Source organism: Bacillus rossius, chromosome 5, assembly GCF_032445375.1.
Source record: "Bacillus rossius redtenbacheri isolate Brsri chromosome 5, Brsri_v3, whole genome shotgun sequence".
Taxonomy (NCBI): Eukaryota; Metazoa; Arthropoda; class Insecta; order Phasmatodea; family Bacillidae; genus Bacillus; species Bacillus rossius.
The window spans coordinates 59,659,583-59,672,756 of NC_086333.1; the positions used below are offsets into that span (position 1 = coordinate 59,659,583).

At 36.7% G+C, this 13,174-nt stretch overlaps 1 protein-coding gene across 3 annotated transcripts in view; it reads right to left on the minus strand.

The window, feature by feature from the left end:
• Positions 1-5,699: 5,699 nt before the first annotated feature.
• LOC134531856 (heat shock protein 60A-like) overlaps positions 5,700-13,174 on the minus strand; it is a 60,794-nt gene continuing 53,319 nt past the window's right edge. For all 3 annotated transcript variants that reach the window (XM_063367850.1, XM_063367847.1, XM_063367849.1), the window contains exons 10-11: positions 7,946-8,124; positions 5,700-6,389 (exon numbers count right to left, since the gene is read on the minus strand). In XM_063367850.1, coding sequence (XP_063223920.1) covers positions 6,228-6,389; positions 7,946-8,124 — 341 coding nt within the window. In that variant the 3' untranslated portion in view covers positions 5,700-6,227. The remainder of the gene's footprint in view (positions 6,390-7,945; positions 8,125-13,174) is intronic.

Sequence of the window (13,174 nt, forward strand, 5' to 3'; positions counted from 1 at the left end):
AGAAAATGAATAGCACCGATGGTTTCCAGACTCGTGCACGCAACGTACAACTGATGTATAGCGTGTTCAAACAAACTCTTCAGCTTTATAATACAGTATAACCCCGATTATCCGCGACTCGATCATCCGATTCGCGGATTAACCACGATTTTTGTCCAAGTCCAATTTTTTTAGTTACATATAACCAATGATTCAAAATGTATGTAAATGTTAAAATACTTTGCAAAATGTATGTTGGTCAAAGTACTTTGACTCAGTTATGTTTATATACACAGAAAGTTTAAAAAAAAAATACTAGTACATACATACGTATGTACATAATATTTTTGTGTTCCATGTTACGTGAATAGATTATACACTGGTGCGCGATTCCACGTCCGCATGACCGGACTGTACACTCCCGCGCGCAGCACGGCGCCGTGCCTCAGAGATTACCCGGCGCATGGAGACGAGACAGTCCATTCCATTAGTGTACGTTGTTGAAGCGTGAAGGTGGTGATAATTTTATGTATTGTAACAGTGATCTGCATTCCAACGGATTATACCGTTGTGTTGTGCGGAAGTGTTGAGCGCAACATTTCATCATGTCATCAAATGAACAGAAAAGAAAGCGAGTGGTACTGTCCATCGACAGCAAAACAAAAATTATAGAAAGATTTCAGAGTGAAGAAACGATTGCAAACTTGCGACTGAGTTTAATGTCGGTAACACAACAGTGCGCGACATCATAAAAAATCGCGAAAAAATCCTTCAGTTTGCTTCACAGGCTGACACTTCAAGTGGATTAAATAAACGCAAGACGATGAACGAATCCACATTTAGCAGCTTGGACACTTGTTTGTTTGAATGGTTTCAACAGAAAATGTCGGAGGGTGTAGCATTAAGTGGCGTAATTTTATCACAGCAGACGTAATTTTTTTTTAAAAAAACTAGGTTTGACAGAAGAACCATTTTCCTGTTATATTACTTCTCCGTTATTTTATTAGCACCGACTGTACTGAAGTGTGTGTGTTGCAACTAGTGCTTGGCACGCAAGATAAATTCAGCCTATCACTTGCTGACGCGGCGCAGTGATACGACGGTGTTTGTTTATTTCAAAACTCAGCTAAGAGTGAACGGAGAATAGATATAACGACCCCTCACGGTTCCCGAGATTAGGGTCGTTATAAAATTTCCGACCCATCTGCAACACTAAGTCTAGGCCGTTTTTGCACTAATTCCACGTTCAGCAAGCTAAAAATAAAAAATCTAACATTTTAAATTCATCATATAAATAAAGGGGGATAAAAACACCGTGAATTATACGAGACAGAGACACCGTTTCAAAACCATCAAATCAAGTCTCAATGCTCTGGTATGAAAAATCTTATCTCGAAAAGAATTTTGAAGGCAGTCGTTCTGTAAAACAATAACCAGCCCGATGGTGTTACTGACAACAGAGCAATAAGCTAAGTGTGGCAGCGTCGCTTACGCGCGATGAAAAGAATGCGTGACCTTGGCAGCTATCAGCTGTATTGGGCCCTCGGACTGGCGGGCGGCTAGTCACACACCTCGGTGCAACGACTCGCGTGCCCACGTCTCCGCACACGAAAGACTTAAAAACCACTGCTGCCCAGCACTAAGCAGTCCGCTTCTATGTCAACAACGCACACGCACACAAAGCATGTGTATATATGTAATCTACGAATGTCCACAGATGGCTGTCTGTGGGCTAATGACCTTTGAGGCAAGCATGACTCGCCTAACCGCGATTTTCGATTATCCGACTCACTCGTACCCTTCATTAACACAGATAATCGGGGTTCTACTGTATTAGTATAGATGAATCTGTTATTGCAAATGAAAGATGATTCCTAGATGTTTTAAAAGTGTAATTAGTTTAATCTTTTTTTTTCCATAATTAGATTTTTTCTTTGTGAATGGTCTTCATGGCAAAACTTGTTTCCTAACCATGACAACAAGAGATATAATTTTGGAAGTTGACTAGGTAAAATACAGTAGTTCAATGGAATTTGCTTCTGTATAATTCATATGTGGAATTCGTAAAATATCGTTGTGCTATCATCTATATACTAAATCTTTTTTTAACAATGAAATCAACAGTATCAATTTCTGGAGTTGTTTTGAATGTTTTTATGGTGAGAATACGAACTTTATATTTTCAGATATTAAATATTTGCGAAAACTAGTTTTGAGCCGCAATGTGATTTCAAATTATATACAGTAAAACTCTGTTAAGACGTTTTTCAAGGGACTGGATACTAAAAACTTCTTAACAGGGAAAACTTCTTACATGGGGAAAAATACATTGGTTAAAATTCAGTCGCTATATAAAAACCAAATTTAATCAAATAACACACTGTATTAACTATAAAATTACACTCACCTATTATCATCAGCGTACTTGGAAAACTATACAATTACATCAATAAACAATTATATACACAGAATTAAATGTAATAAGCACAATAAAAAACTTATTAAAACACCAGCAAAAAAATTACTGTTTTGAAAAATATTGTGTCAGCTCTGATTGTTTTTTTTAACACATTTTCCAACTGACATTACAAAATTGTCAAGCGCTTCAGAGTACGTGAAACCTCGATTCTACGTACACTCACGGTTCTCCAAAATTTGTCCTCACGAACGAGTTGTACATACGAACCAGCGAGGCCAAATTGCATCCATTTGTGGCTTAATAAACAGGAAAACGTGTTACGCGGGAACGTCTAAAGCGAGTTTTACTGTAGTATCCAATAATTTTTAATACACAAATAAGTTGACACTGAACATCCTATTCATGTTGCAGGGGATTTAAATAGGTTTGTATTGACAAAGTTTCATTGTAGTTCATAAAACCTTTTATTTCCCAACAATCTTTACTGAAAGACCCTCAGACCACTTATTTTTATTAGTAGTGTCTAAATATGATGTCTTAAAAGATGGGGTGTAAGCTCATGGACTTGTTTCGACAACAGTTTAGAAATGTTTTCTTTCAATGTTCCATCTCTGTAATGTGTATCATCTTTCAATGTTTATGTAATTACCATTTGAATAGACGAATTACAGCTGGATGTGATAAAGAATTTTGGTTCGAGAAAATTTCATGTGGGGAAAAGATTTCCATAGGAAATTTGATAGAATGTGGAATTACATGGTTACAAATTTAAAAACTTTCCATACTTTTTCAAAGGAAAATGCCTATTTTGTGTAGTCCCAAATCTCGTTATTATACAGCAATAAGCAGCATGTTATTTTCAAGGATAGTGATTTAACACAATAAAAGGCTAATTTTATTTCTCTGAATGTTAATTGCAAAATTAAAACAATGCCTAATTAGCAAAATGACAAAAATTGGCTATGTTTACAAATTTACATTTATCATTCAGTCATTTAAAATTACCACATGCCCATTCAGCAATATATTTACAGTGAAATTCCACTTGATTCAGAAACTTATTTTTGCTAATTTTTTTTTGCTTTAGAGTTGTGATGCAGCAAGAAAGCTACAAATGAGAACATGATGATCAATCACTAGTCCATGTAAAAAATTTTTCCACAGCACTAGTGTTTTTTGTTGATGTAGTCCATGGTCAACAGTATGCGATATGAAACGAATAACTGTTTCTTATGAGTTTAGCATGTCTTAATATTCTCATATTCAACTGTGGACAAAGCTCGTTTAGCGACAGTGAAACAACTACAGCAAAACCCCTTATTTGCACTTTTCATGGGGACAACGTAAAAAAGTGTAAATAAAGGGAAAAGTAAGAAATACGTTAAAGTTGATTAAAATACAATCGCATCCTGCAGCGTTCATAACAAATACGGGCTACATTACACATACGCATTGCACTGCAGTAAAAAAACTTTAAAAAAGGGCCGCAAATTGGAAATTTACCGTAATAGCGCGCCGTGCGCCAAGAAAGGTCATTGTACTCGATCAGCTGTTGTTACGGTGTGGCGTCTGTTCTCTGAGCTGCGCATGCGCAGTATAACTCAACGCTCCGCCCAGACTGACATTCCATCAGCAGCCAGCCAATAGATGCGAGCTTAGCGGAAAAAAATATAAGCTCCACCTCCCGTGTACCAGTTTATTGGTATACGCACCAGTTTTCTCGCTGCCGTGACATGTTCAAGTTTACGTTCATCTTGATGTCAAAAATTAATTATTTACGATCCTCATAAATAAATGGTCAGTTAAAAAAATATGCGTCAACTGTACATTATTTCCGAAATTATAAAATACGTTTAAAACATTTACCAAGACTCCGCTCATTTTATCTAGTGAAGTTTATGTCTCGTACCAGTATTTCGGCTAAGTTGTGACATAAATATAGTATCAGAATGTTTATACATTCGTGAGTTTACGTTTTTCCCGATTGCATTTTAGATTGTCTCCTGCTATAATTACTCGGACTTTTACACGCCTAGGCTTAAATTATTATATGTTTAGAAATAAAAGCAACTTTTAATGTTATAAAATATGTTTATTTTGCGGTTTAAAATGTTCACTGCCGACTATAAAAGTTACATTTTTCACAATGTTTTTAGGCCTACTATGGTTGTTACGTGACGTAAATAGCGGGATGGATTCGATTTTTGAGACGTAATTCGCGTGAAAGTATTGTATTGGATTAAATGGGAACCAAACGGGACCTGAAGAATATAGTGCAAATAACGGGAAAACGTAAATAACGGTAATGTAAATAAGGGGTTTCACTGTATTTACTATTTGTTTCAAATGTTGAATAGAGCGCTTGTGAATATTATTTATGCCACCATGTACTGAATTAGGTGTAAGTGCAGTGCTTAATTTGAAATACCGTATTTACTCGTGTATAGCGCGCCCTGGTGTATAGCGAGCACCACGATTTTTGCAACAAATTCCAAAGAAAAATTTTTTTTCCCCCATAAATAAATTTTACTAACATTTTGTGGTACCTGTACGTGTGAAACAAATGATAATTTAAATTGATGTGTGGTGATGCGTCAGGAAAATACTTAAACTCTGCTGTGTAGACGGAAGATAATGAAGCGCTGTATCGTCACAACTGGTAAGTGGACTGGAGGGAGGGAGGGAGGGAGGCAGGAACGTGACACGGAGGACTAGATGACTCACCGGTAGCAGCTGCGACGAGGAAGCGAAGGAAGTGGGAGGGGGAATGGCGACAACATTCTCTCTCTCTCTCTCTCTCTCTTTTATTTTACTAGCTGCGCTGGCTTTCTGTAGAGGGGGAGGTCTAAAAATAAACAAGAGACGTGCGAGCTTGCGCGCGCACGTGCGTGTGTGAAAGAGAGGCCTTGTTGCTTGTGCGTATGTGTGGGGGCTGGCCAGAAACGTCACCCGTCAGTTAACGACTTCCACTCCTCCTCCCCGCCTCACCCCCTCATTTTTTTTTTCCGTGTATAGCATGCATCCTTATTTTTTTCCTTTACTTGAGGGGGAAAAAAGGGCGCGCTATACACGAGTATATACAGTAAGTTTATTAATAACAAGTATGGCATGTTAGACATGTATACTACCAAAATAAAAACAGGAAATGGAAAGAAAGTATTTAACTGTCAGACCTTTTGGGTAATATATGTTCCCTGTTTTTCGGGAAAAACCAGCATATCACCCAGTTTTGATATAGAAAAGATTTTGAATGTTATCAGAAACAGAAAGGATATGCAATAAATAAATAGAATTATTGGAGTATTTTATGTAAATATAGCTGTTTATTTTATAACAAAAACTTATAAAGACAAACAATCATGAAAAAGTAACTACTCTGCATTCGAACACAAAACTGGAACAGCATACACATTACACTTGCACATTCACTTAAAAACACATCCGTAAACCTGCGTTCGTCATCCAGACAGTCACTAGTTTTTCTTCATAGTTAACATCTGATCACATGGAATGAATAAACACAAGTTAATGACTGGAGAAAATGTAGTAGTGAAGTGTTGCGGTGATGAACATTTTTTTTGTTATCTTAGACCATAAATTCTGAAACAAGAGTAAATAAAAAAAAAACTAGTACATGTCCAACTTGACTAAGAAGCGCACCGATGACTCGAAACACCAACAGCTGCACTAGAATGTCACTCCAGTAAAACAATGCACAAATGAGATTATTTTGTGATCCAGTAACAGGCAAGACTCGAGTGACCAAATTGGTTGCACGCACAGTACTGTCTCTAAAAACTTGTTACTACACCGCCCACGCAGTGTCAGTCTACATCATGCCACCCATGCCTCCCATGCCGCCCATCCCACCCATGCCGCCCATGCCCGCTGCCGCTGGGGCCTCCTCCTTGGGGATCTCGGTCACCACAGCCTCCGCCGTCGTCAGGAGGGAAGCCACTCCCGCCGCGTCCGTCAGCGCCGTTCTCACCACCTGCAGCATAACGCCACATTCATGAGCATCAATAAACACTCCACTCCTCTACAGCTACAACTACAACTGTTCATGGGACAGCAAAACATTTTCACAAACACAAATCCAGTATTTATAAGTGTTTACTTAAAAATTAGAATAGTCATGAAAAATTAACAAAGGATTTCATCACTCATTAGGTACCCCAGAAAATGGTAAATAAAACTGGCTCATTTCGGTGTAAAAAAATGACAAAAGCGGTGCAAAATATCGGTGTAAAAATAAGCAAGTGGTGCTAAAAATCGGTGTAAAAATCTGGTGAGATACATTAAATTAAAATTGAAATTGGCAAACGAGGATTGTTTTGCTTCAAATTTTTTTAAATTTTAATATTAAACATAAAATGCACTCAGTTGGCAAACACTAAAAGGTTTTTAGTGTTTCTAGTTTTCTTCTTGGTCTTGTCTCCTTTACAGCCACCCTGTGTTCCCCTAGCCTGTTCTATTCCATCTGTTTCTAACCAAATGTTTTTTTTTTTTTTAAATTGTGTTGTAATATTACTATGTTTGGAAATTAAAATAATGTATGGTCTGTTGGGTCGTCTGCTTTTTCCAAAGGTATGTTTGCCCCCACCATTATTTCAACAAAGTCAATCATAAATTGTTGTTTGTTTACAACTATGTTTTTAGAAGTTTGCAAAGCAGCTTCTATAGACGTCTGTTTTGCAGTACCGGTAGTCGACGTTGATGCCGCACATAATTTTTTTTTTATGAGTTGCGTTAGAAAAGTGTTTTAGGCATGTGTCTCGACGCATCCAGTCCACACGAACGTTGCAAAACTTACACATATCTTATCCTTAACATGAAATATATAAAACCTTCCTGCTTCATCTCTCATTCTCGATCGAAAACCATAACTATTTTCGGCATCTTAACACAAAAATAAGCACTACTAACTAGATGCTTGGAAATTAATACCGAGTAACCGAGACGTCATACAAAAAAACACTACTGCAAGCTGCACCGTAAAAACATTTATGCCGTAGTGGCACACACACGAAAAAATATTGTGTTCGGCCAGAATGAAACTATTATGTAAGCGTAAATATTGTGTTCGCTTCTGTGCGCTAGAATTTTTGAGAACTAATTTCCAACTACACGAAAATTGTGTTCGTAACGCTGCTACAGAGCGGCAACGTAAATATACACGTTTGCCGCCATGTTGAAACTACAATCAATTTCGTTACGCGATATTAATACAATCGATATTAAGATTATTTACAGTATCCGACCAATGTAAACATTCTTGGTAACGGAAATTACGTGGATTTCGTGCAAAGTTTCGTGTTTTGTGAAAAAATAGCAGATTTCGTGAAAACGGTGAAATAGTGCCCAATTTCGCGGTATTTCGTGTATTTCGCGGTTCACCATTTTCTGGGGTCCCTACTCATCATTAATGATTGGGTTACAATAAAAAAATGAATTATTAATTTTTACGCAACATATCACAACTAATGAAGTCCTACTGGGAAACACAATACAGCACCTACAGCCAATGAAGCTATGTAGAGAACGTACCTTTGTAGGGTCAATGATGCCCCTCTCAATCAAGTTTGTGTACTCATTATTCAGGGCATCGTAGCCATGATCCTTCTCCAAGTCCTCTACCTTTGACACAACCACAGAGGCATCCACCCCTGCGTTTTTTGCTATCTGCATGCATGGCATGCGCAGGGCTTTCCGCACTATGCTGATACCTAGGCAAGGAAACACAAGCCAAAATTTAATGCCGGTGCAGTTAGACTTAAAATACCTGTGTTAAGTACATCAAAAGATACTATCTCAAGTAAATAAGGTATATAACTGAAATGCAAAGACAGACACAAGATAACTATGTTGTGTCCCTGTCAGGGATTGGGCGACCTAATCTTAGATTCAACATCGGATTTGTAAGAATATTTCACGAATAGAATAATTTTAAACAAATGGTACAATTTAGGATATGTTTATACAAGAAAGATTATGATCTGCATTATCACAGTAAACTACCTTAGAAATTATTTGAAAATGTACTCAACAATCATAGAGTAAAACATATACCGTATTTACTCGTGTATAGTGCGCACCACGATTTTTGCAACAAATTCCAAAGAAAAAATTTATAATTTTTTTCCCCCATAAATAAATTTTACTAACATTTTGTGGTACCTGTTAAGTGATTACTTATGAAACAAATGATTATTTACATTGATGTGTGGTGATGTGTCAGAAAATACTTAAATACTCTTCCACCTGAAAGCGAAACTTTTGTGGCATACTGTACCATCTGAAACGACACGAGCAAGTTAAACTCTGCTGTGTAGACTGAAGATAATGAAGTGCTGTATCGTCACAACTGGTACTAGGGCGGGAGGGAGGGAGGCAGGCAGGAACGGGACTATGACCAAGTAACCTCGAGAGTTGACAGGACTTAACACCACCACTCCCATTACGTAGCTTCTACATAGATATTTCAACTGATAGTTAACATTTTTAAGGACACGCAAAATGAAGCATGCCACGCTACTTTGCTAAGGTTGCTAGCTGGCGCGGAGGACTAGATGACTCACAGATAGGGTTACCAGACGTCCGGCAAAAGGACATGTCCTTTTTATGTATTTTTTTTTTGCGTCCAGCCTGATTTTCCTTAATGCACCAAAATGTCCGGCTTTTTTATAAAGTGAGATAATTCCTGCAGTTACACACTGAGTAAAGCGTGTGGTGTGCGCTAATGCGCTGTCCGCAGAGTCACCCCACTAGTAAGTAGTTCTATGACAGCTTGACAGGTAGCAGCACATGCAGCACGTGTGGTGTTTTGCAAGTTTATTGTAAATAATTATACAGTAGAACCTCGATGATACGTTCCCGTTTAATACGCCAATTAATTTTGGTCCCGCCGAAAGTACTATATTTACAATGGTTTTCTTTCCCGGAACATACACTTATAAAATCATTAATTTCCCGTTTCATACCTTTTTACGAAGCGGAAAAGTCCTAAAATTCACAAATTTTGTTTGTGTTAGATATATTCCTCCTGATAAATTACGTTTTTATTAATGCTTTTATTTTGAAAAACGTTCTTTGTTTACCCTTGCAAAAGTAAGAAAATAACTTTATTGCACCATAGAAATGGATAGTATCAGGAAGACTGTGCACTTCGCTAGTAGCATCTATGGCCAGCACCAAGCGAGACTAGTGGCGCAAACTAGCAATGATTATGAAAATGGTGCCGCGCTTTACCAAGGCACGGATCTCATATTTTGTGCATTCATTAATCTTTGAACTGAATATACCCGTTTTTATTGTTTTCTTACGATCGGATTGTTTTCTTACGATCGGATTGTTTTGTATTTTACGTTTCTCAAGTTAAAATTTTATTGAAAATTGTTCTGTTGCATAAAGTTGTTTGTAAAATGAAACAAACAAGCAAAAAATTCTGATTTTCTTTTTACAATAGCCTAATTTTTTAAATTTCTAATTTAGGCTTGGTGACTACCTACCCCCCCCCCCCCCCTCCAAGAAAGGACTGCTTTACTTGATTATGGACTATATTTTACATTTTTGGTGGTTTTATTATATGTATATATAATGATGAATTCATATCTTTCATTAATATACAGTCAAACCTCTATCAATCGTTTTTCAGGGGACCAACAAAAAAATTCAGTAGATGCGGACATTCAATAGATATGGACTTCACTTCACTCTTAGAATATGAAAAAAATATTTCCACCTCTAAATTAGTGTAAGAAATATATCAGTTACTTGTCATTAAAGTTTAATCGGTTGAAAAAAAAAAAAATACAAATTGAAGCATTTTACTTAATTCAATTTACACCTACAAAAAAAAAAAAAAAAAAAACATACGCACAATAAACCTACATGGAAATTAGTCTTTTTCAATATCCTGAAGACTGAAATATGTTTACTCATGTCATCAAATGTAGAGCTGTACTGAAGAAGCCGATTTTGCCAATGTTTAGTTGAATCGGCATTTCTGCCGACTTCCGATACGCTTGTTAATTTTCGGCCAATATTACTGAAAAACGAAACAGACTGCTATAACCTAAAAATCCACGAGTACCATTTTCACTTTTCGTAGTAGTACTGCATTCTTTCAGATCGCATTATTTCTTAGCAACATGTGCCAACCGTACATATCAAAATTTAACATCTTTTTTTTCTTTCAATGATGTTCTTTAATTTTAATGTCATAAATAAATACATTACCATCACGGTAAATATACATCATCTCGGTTGTTACGGTAACTATAGTGCAAATGTGGTAGCTATCGTGCTTCTGTAGTATTATGGTATCTACAAAGAATCTTTTGTTCTTTTTACGGTAATTATCATAAGATAACAATTGGGTTTGTACTGTAGTTATGGTACATCATCCATATTTCTTCGTAAGTTGTTGTTCATTTGTCTTTTCTTCATGTTTACGTGCTCCATTACTTGGCTGCAGATTTAAGGTGATTTTTACTACTTCTGTATACAATCGTTACTGTTTTTATGACGGTTTCTGTCTAAGAAATGGTTATTTCTGCAAAATCTTTATGGTTAAACAATCATCTATTATAATTTATAGTGACGGGACCACATATTTTGTACGATCAATGCGGACAAAACGATAATTCGAACATCGGTACAAGCGGACTTTTTTAACCTTAGTTGTATGGCAATTTTGCCGGGACCGTAGAAGGTATACGATGAACACTGACAATCGATACATGCGAGTTCGATAGATAGAGGTTTGACTGTAATGCAATTATTCACACATTATGTATTGAAGTTTAATCTGACATTGGGATCGTATGCTAGATTGAAAAAATTTTTATTATTGCCATTCCCTTTACATACACTTTCCCACATCATTCAACATTTTTTTGCCCTCCGTTGAAAAGTGTATGACAGGGCTTCTACTGTAAATGGCAGGAGGATGAACTATGAACGGCCAACTCAACGCGTACACGCAGGACACAGCACATGCATAGTTTATGTTGAATCTATGAATTCTGTGGTGTAACAACCACAAGTCGTTTCTGCGTTTGTAAAAGCCACATCATTTAATTTTTTATGCATCAATGCGGCGCTAACTTGTAGTAGTGTGAAACAATGTCTAAAAGAAAGTGTAAATTCAGTGACACTTTAAAAACTAAATTCCCAAATTTTGTTTGTGGAAGAACTGAACATGAAGCCAAGTGTGTGTTGTGAGACTGTTACGTTTCGGTAGCGAATAAAGGTTCTACAGTCTTGCGACAGTTACATTTCGGTAGCAAATAAAGGTTCTACAGACTTGCGACTGTTATGTTTCGGTAGCGAATAAAGGTTCTACAGACTTGGAACGCCACGTGAGTAGTGAGAAACACAGAAAAATTGTTCGCAGCTCTTCATCAACTACAACAGTAAGTTATTATTTTGTAAATGAAGTAAACAGTAATGTAAGAGCCGCAGAAGGAGCATTGGCGTTTCATACCATTAAGCACCACCATTCTTTTAAATTAATGGATTGTACGTCTAGCCTGAACAAAAATTTTTTTGGAGACTCTAAATATTTCCCTTTCTTATTCAATATTTTGAATGGAAAGAAGGCGGGACAAAAACCAAGGTAATTGAAATACAAGCCCTAGAAAACGAACAGTCAGATACTATAACAAATTATATTTTGATGACCTTAGAAAAATATGGCCTTGCATCGAAATGTGTTGCATATTCTGGAGACAATGCAAACGTTAACTTTGTTGGGCTGAACAGAAAAGAGGGACGAAATGTGCATTCATTTCTAAAAATTAGGTTCGGTAGACACATTGTAGGAGTTGGTTGCCCAGCACATATTTTGCATAATACGTTACAGCATGGTACTAACTTGCTTAAATATGATATTGAATCAATAGTCATGAAAATTTTCAATTATTTTTCAGTGTATACAGTTTGCACAGAATCTCTCAAGGAATTCTGACTCAGTTGATCTGATTCAGTGATGGCCAACTTCGTTGACTTCAGGGGCCACATAGCTAGGGGTAGTCAAATTTCGTTAATGACGAAATCACGAAATTTTAAAAAAACATCACTTGCACATGTTGTGTAATACAAATAACCTTACTTGGTAGTGATAAGACGTTAATATACTGCATTTCGTTTTAACGAAATTTGCTGTGATGCGCGAAATCTGTAGTTTTCCACGAAATATGACGAAATTGCGATATTTGCACGAAATTAACCTTTTTTATCACAAAAAATCACGTTGAATCATTCTGGAACCTGCACAAAATGTTTATTCTTCCAAGAGGTTATATGTGAGATGCCATCTTTGCTTTTGTTTTTCTCTAGCACCCATAGAGTAAAGAGTGGCAATAAACATCACCACTTTAGCTACTGGTGGTTGTTCCAGTGCAAACTTAAATAGGTATTTGAAGTTTTTTTTCGAAACCCATCATCTCAAAAACAGTCTGATCTTTCTCCTGCAAATGCAAATTCAAAATATTCAGATGTTGGGTGATATCTGTGAGAAAAGCTAAATTTTTCAAGAAATCAACATTCTTCAGTGCTTCCTGGAGATGTTGAGTGTGGAACATTGTCATTCAAAAAGGAAAGTATTTCATTCCGCAGTTCAAAAAATCTGACTAGGCACTTTCCTCGACTAAGCCATCTAACTTCCGTGTGTAGTAACAAATCACCATAAGCACAATTCAATTTTTCTAAAAATGACAAATTTTATGTGAGTTAAAGAACGGTTCCCCCCTCTTAACAAATTGGTAATCTTGC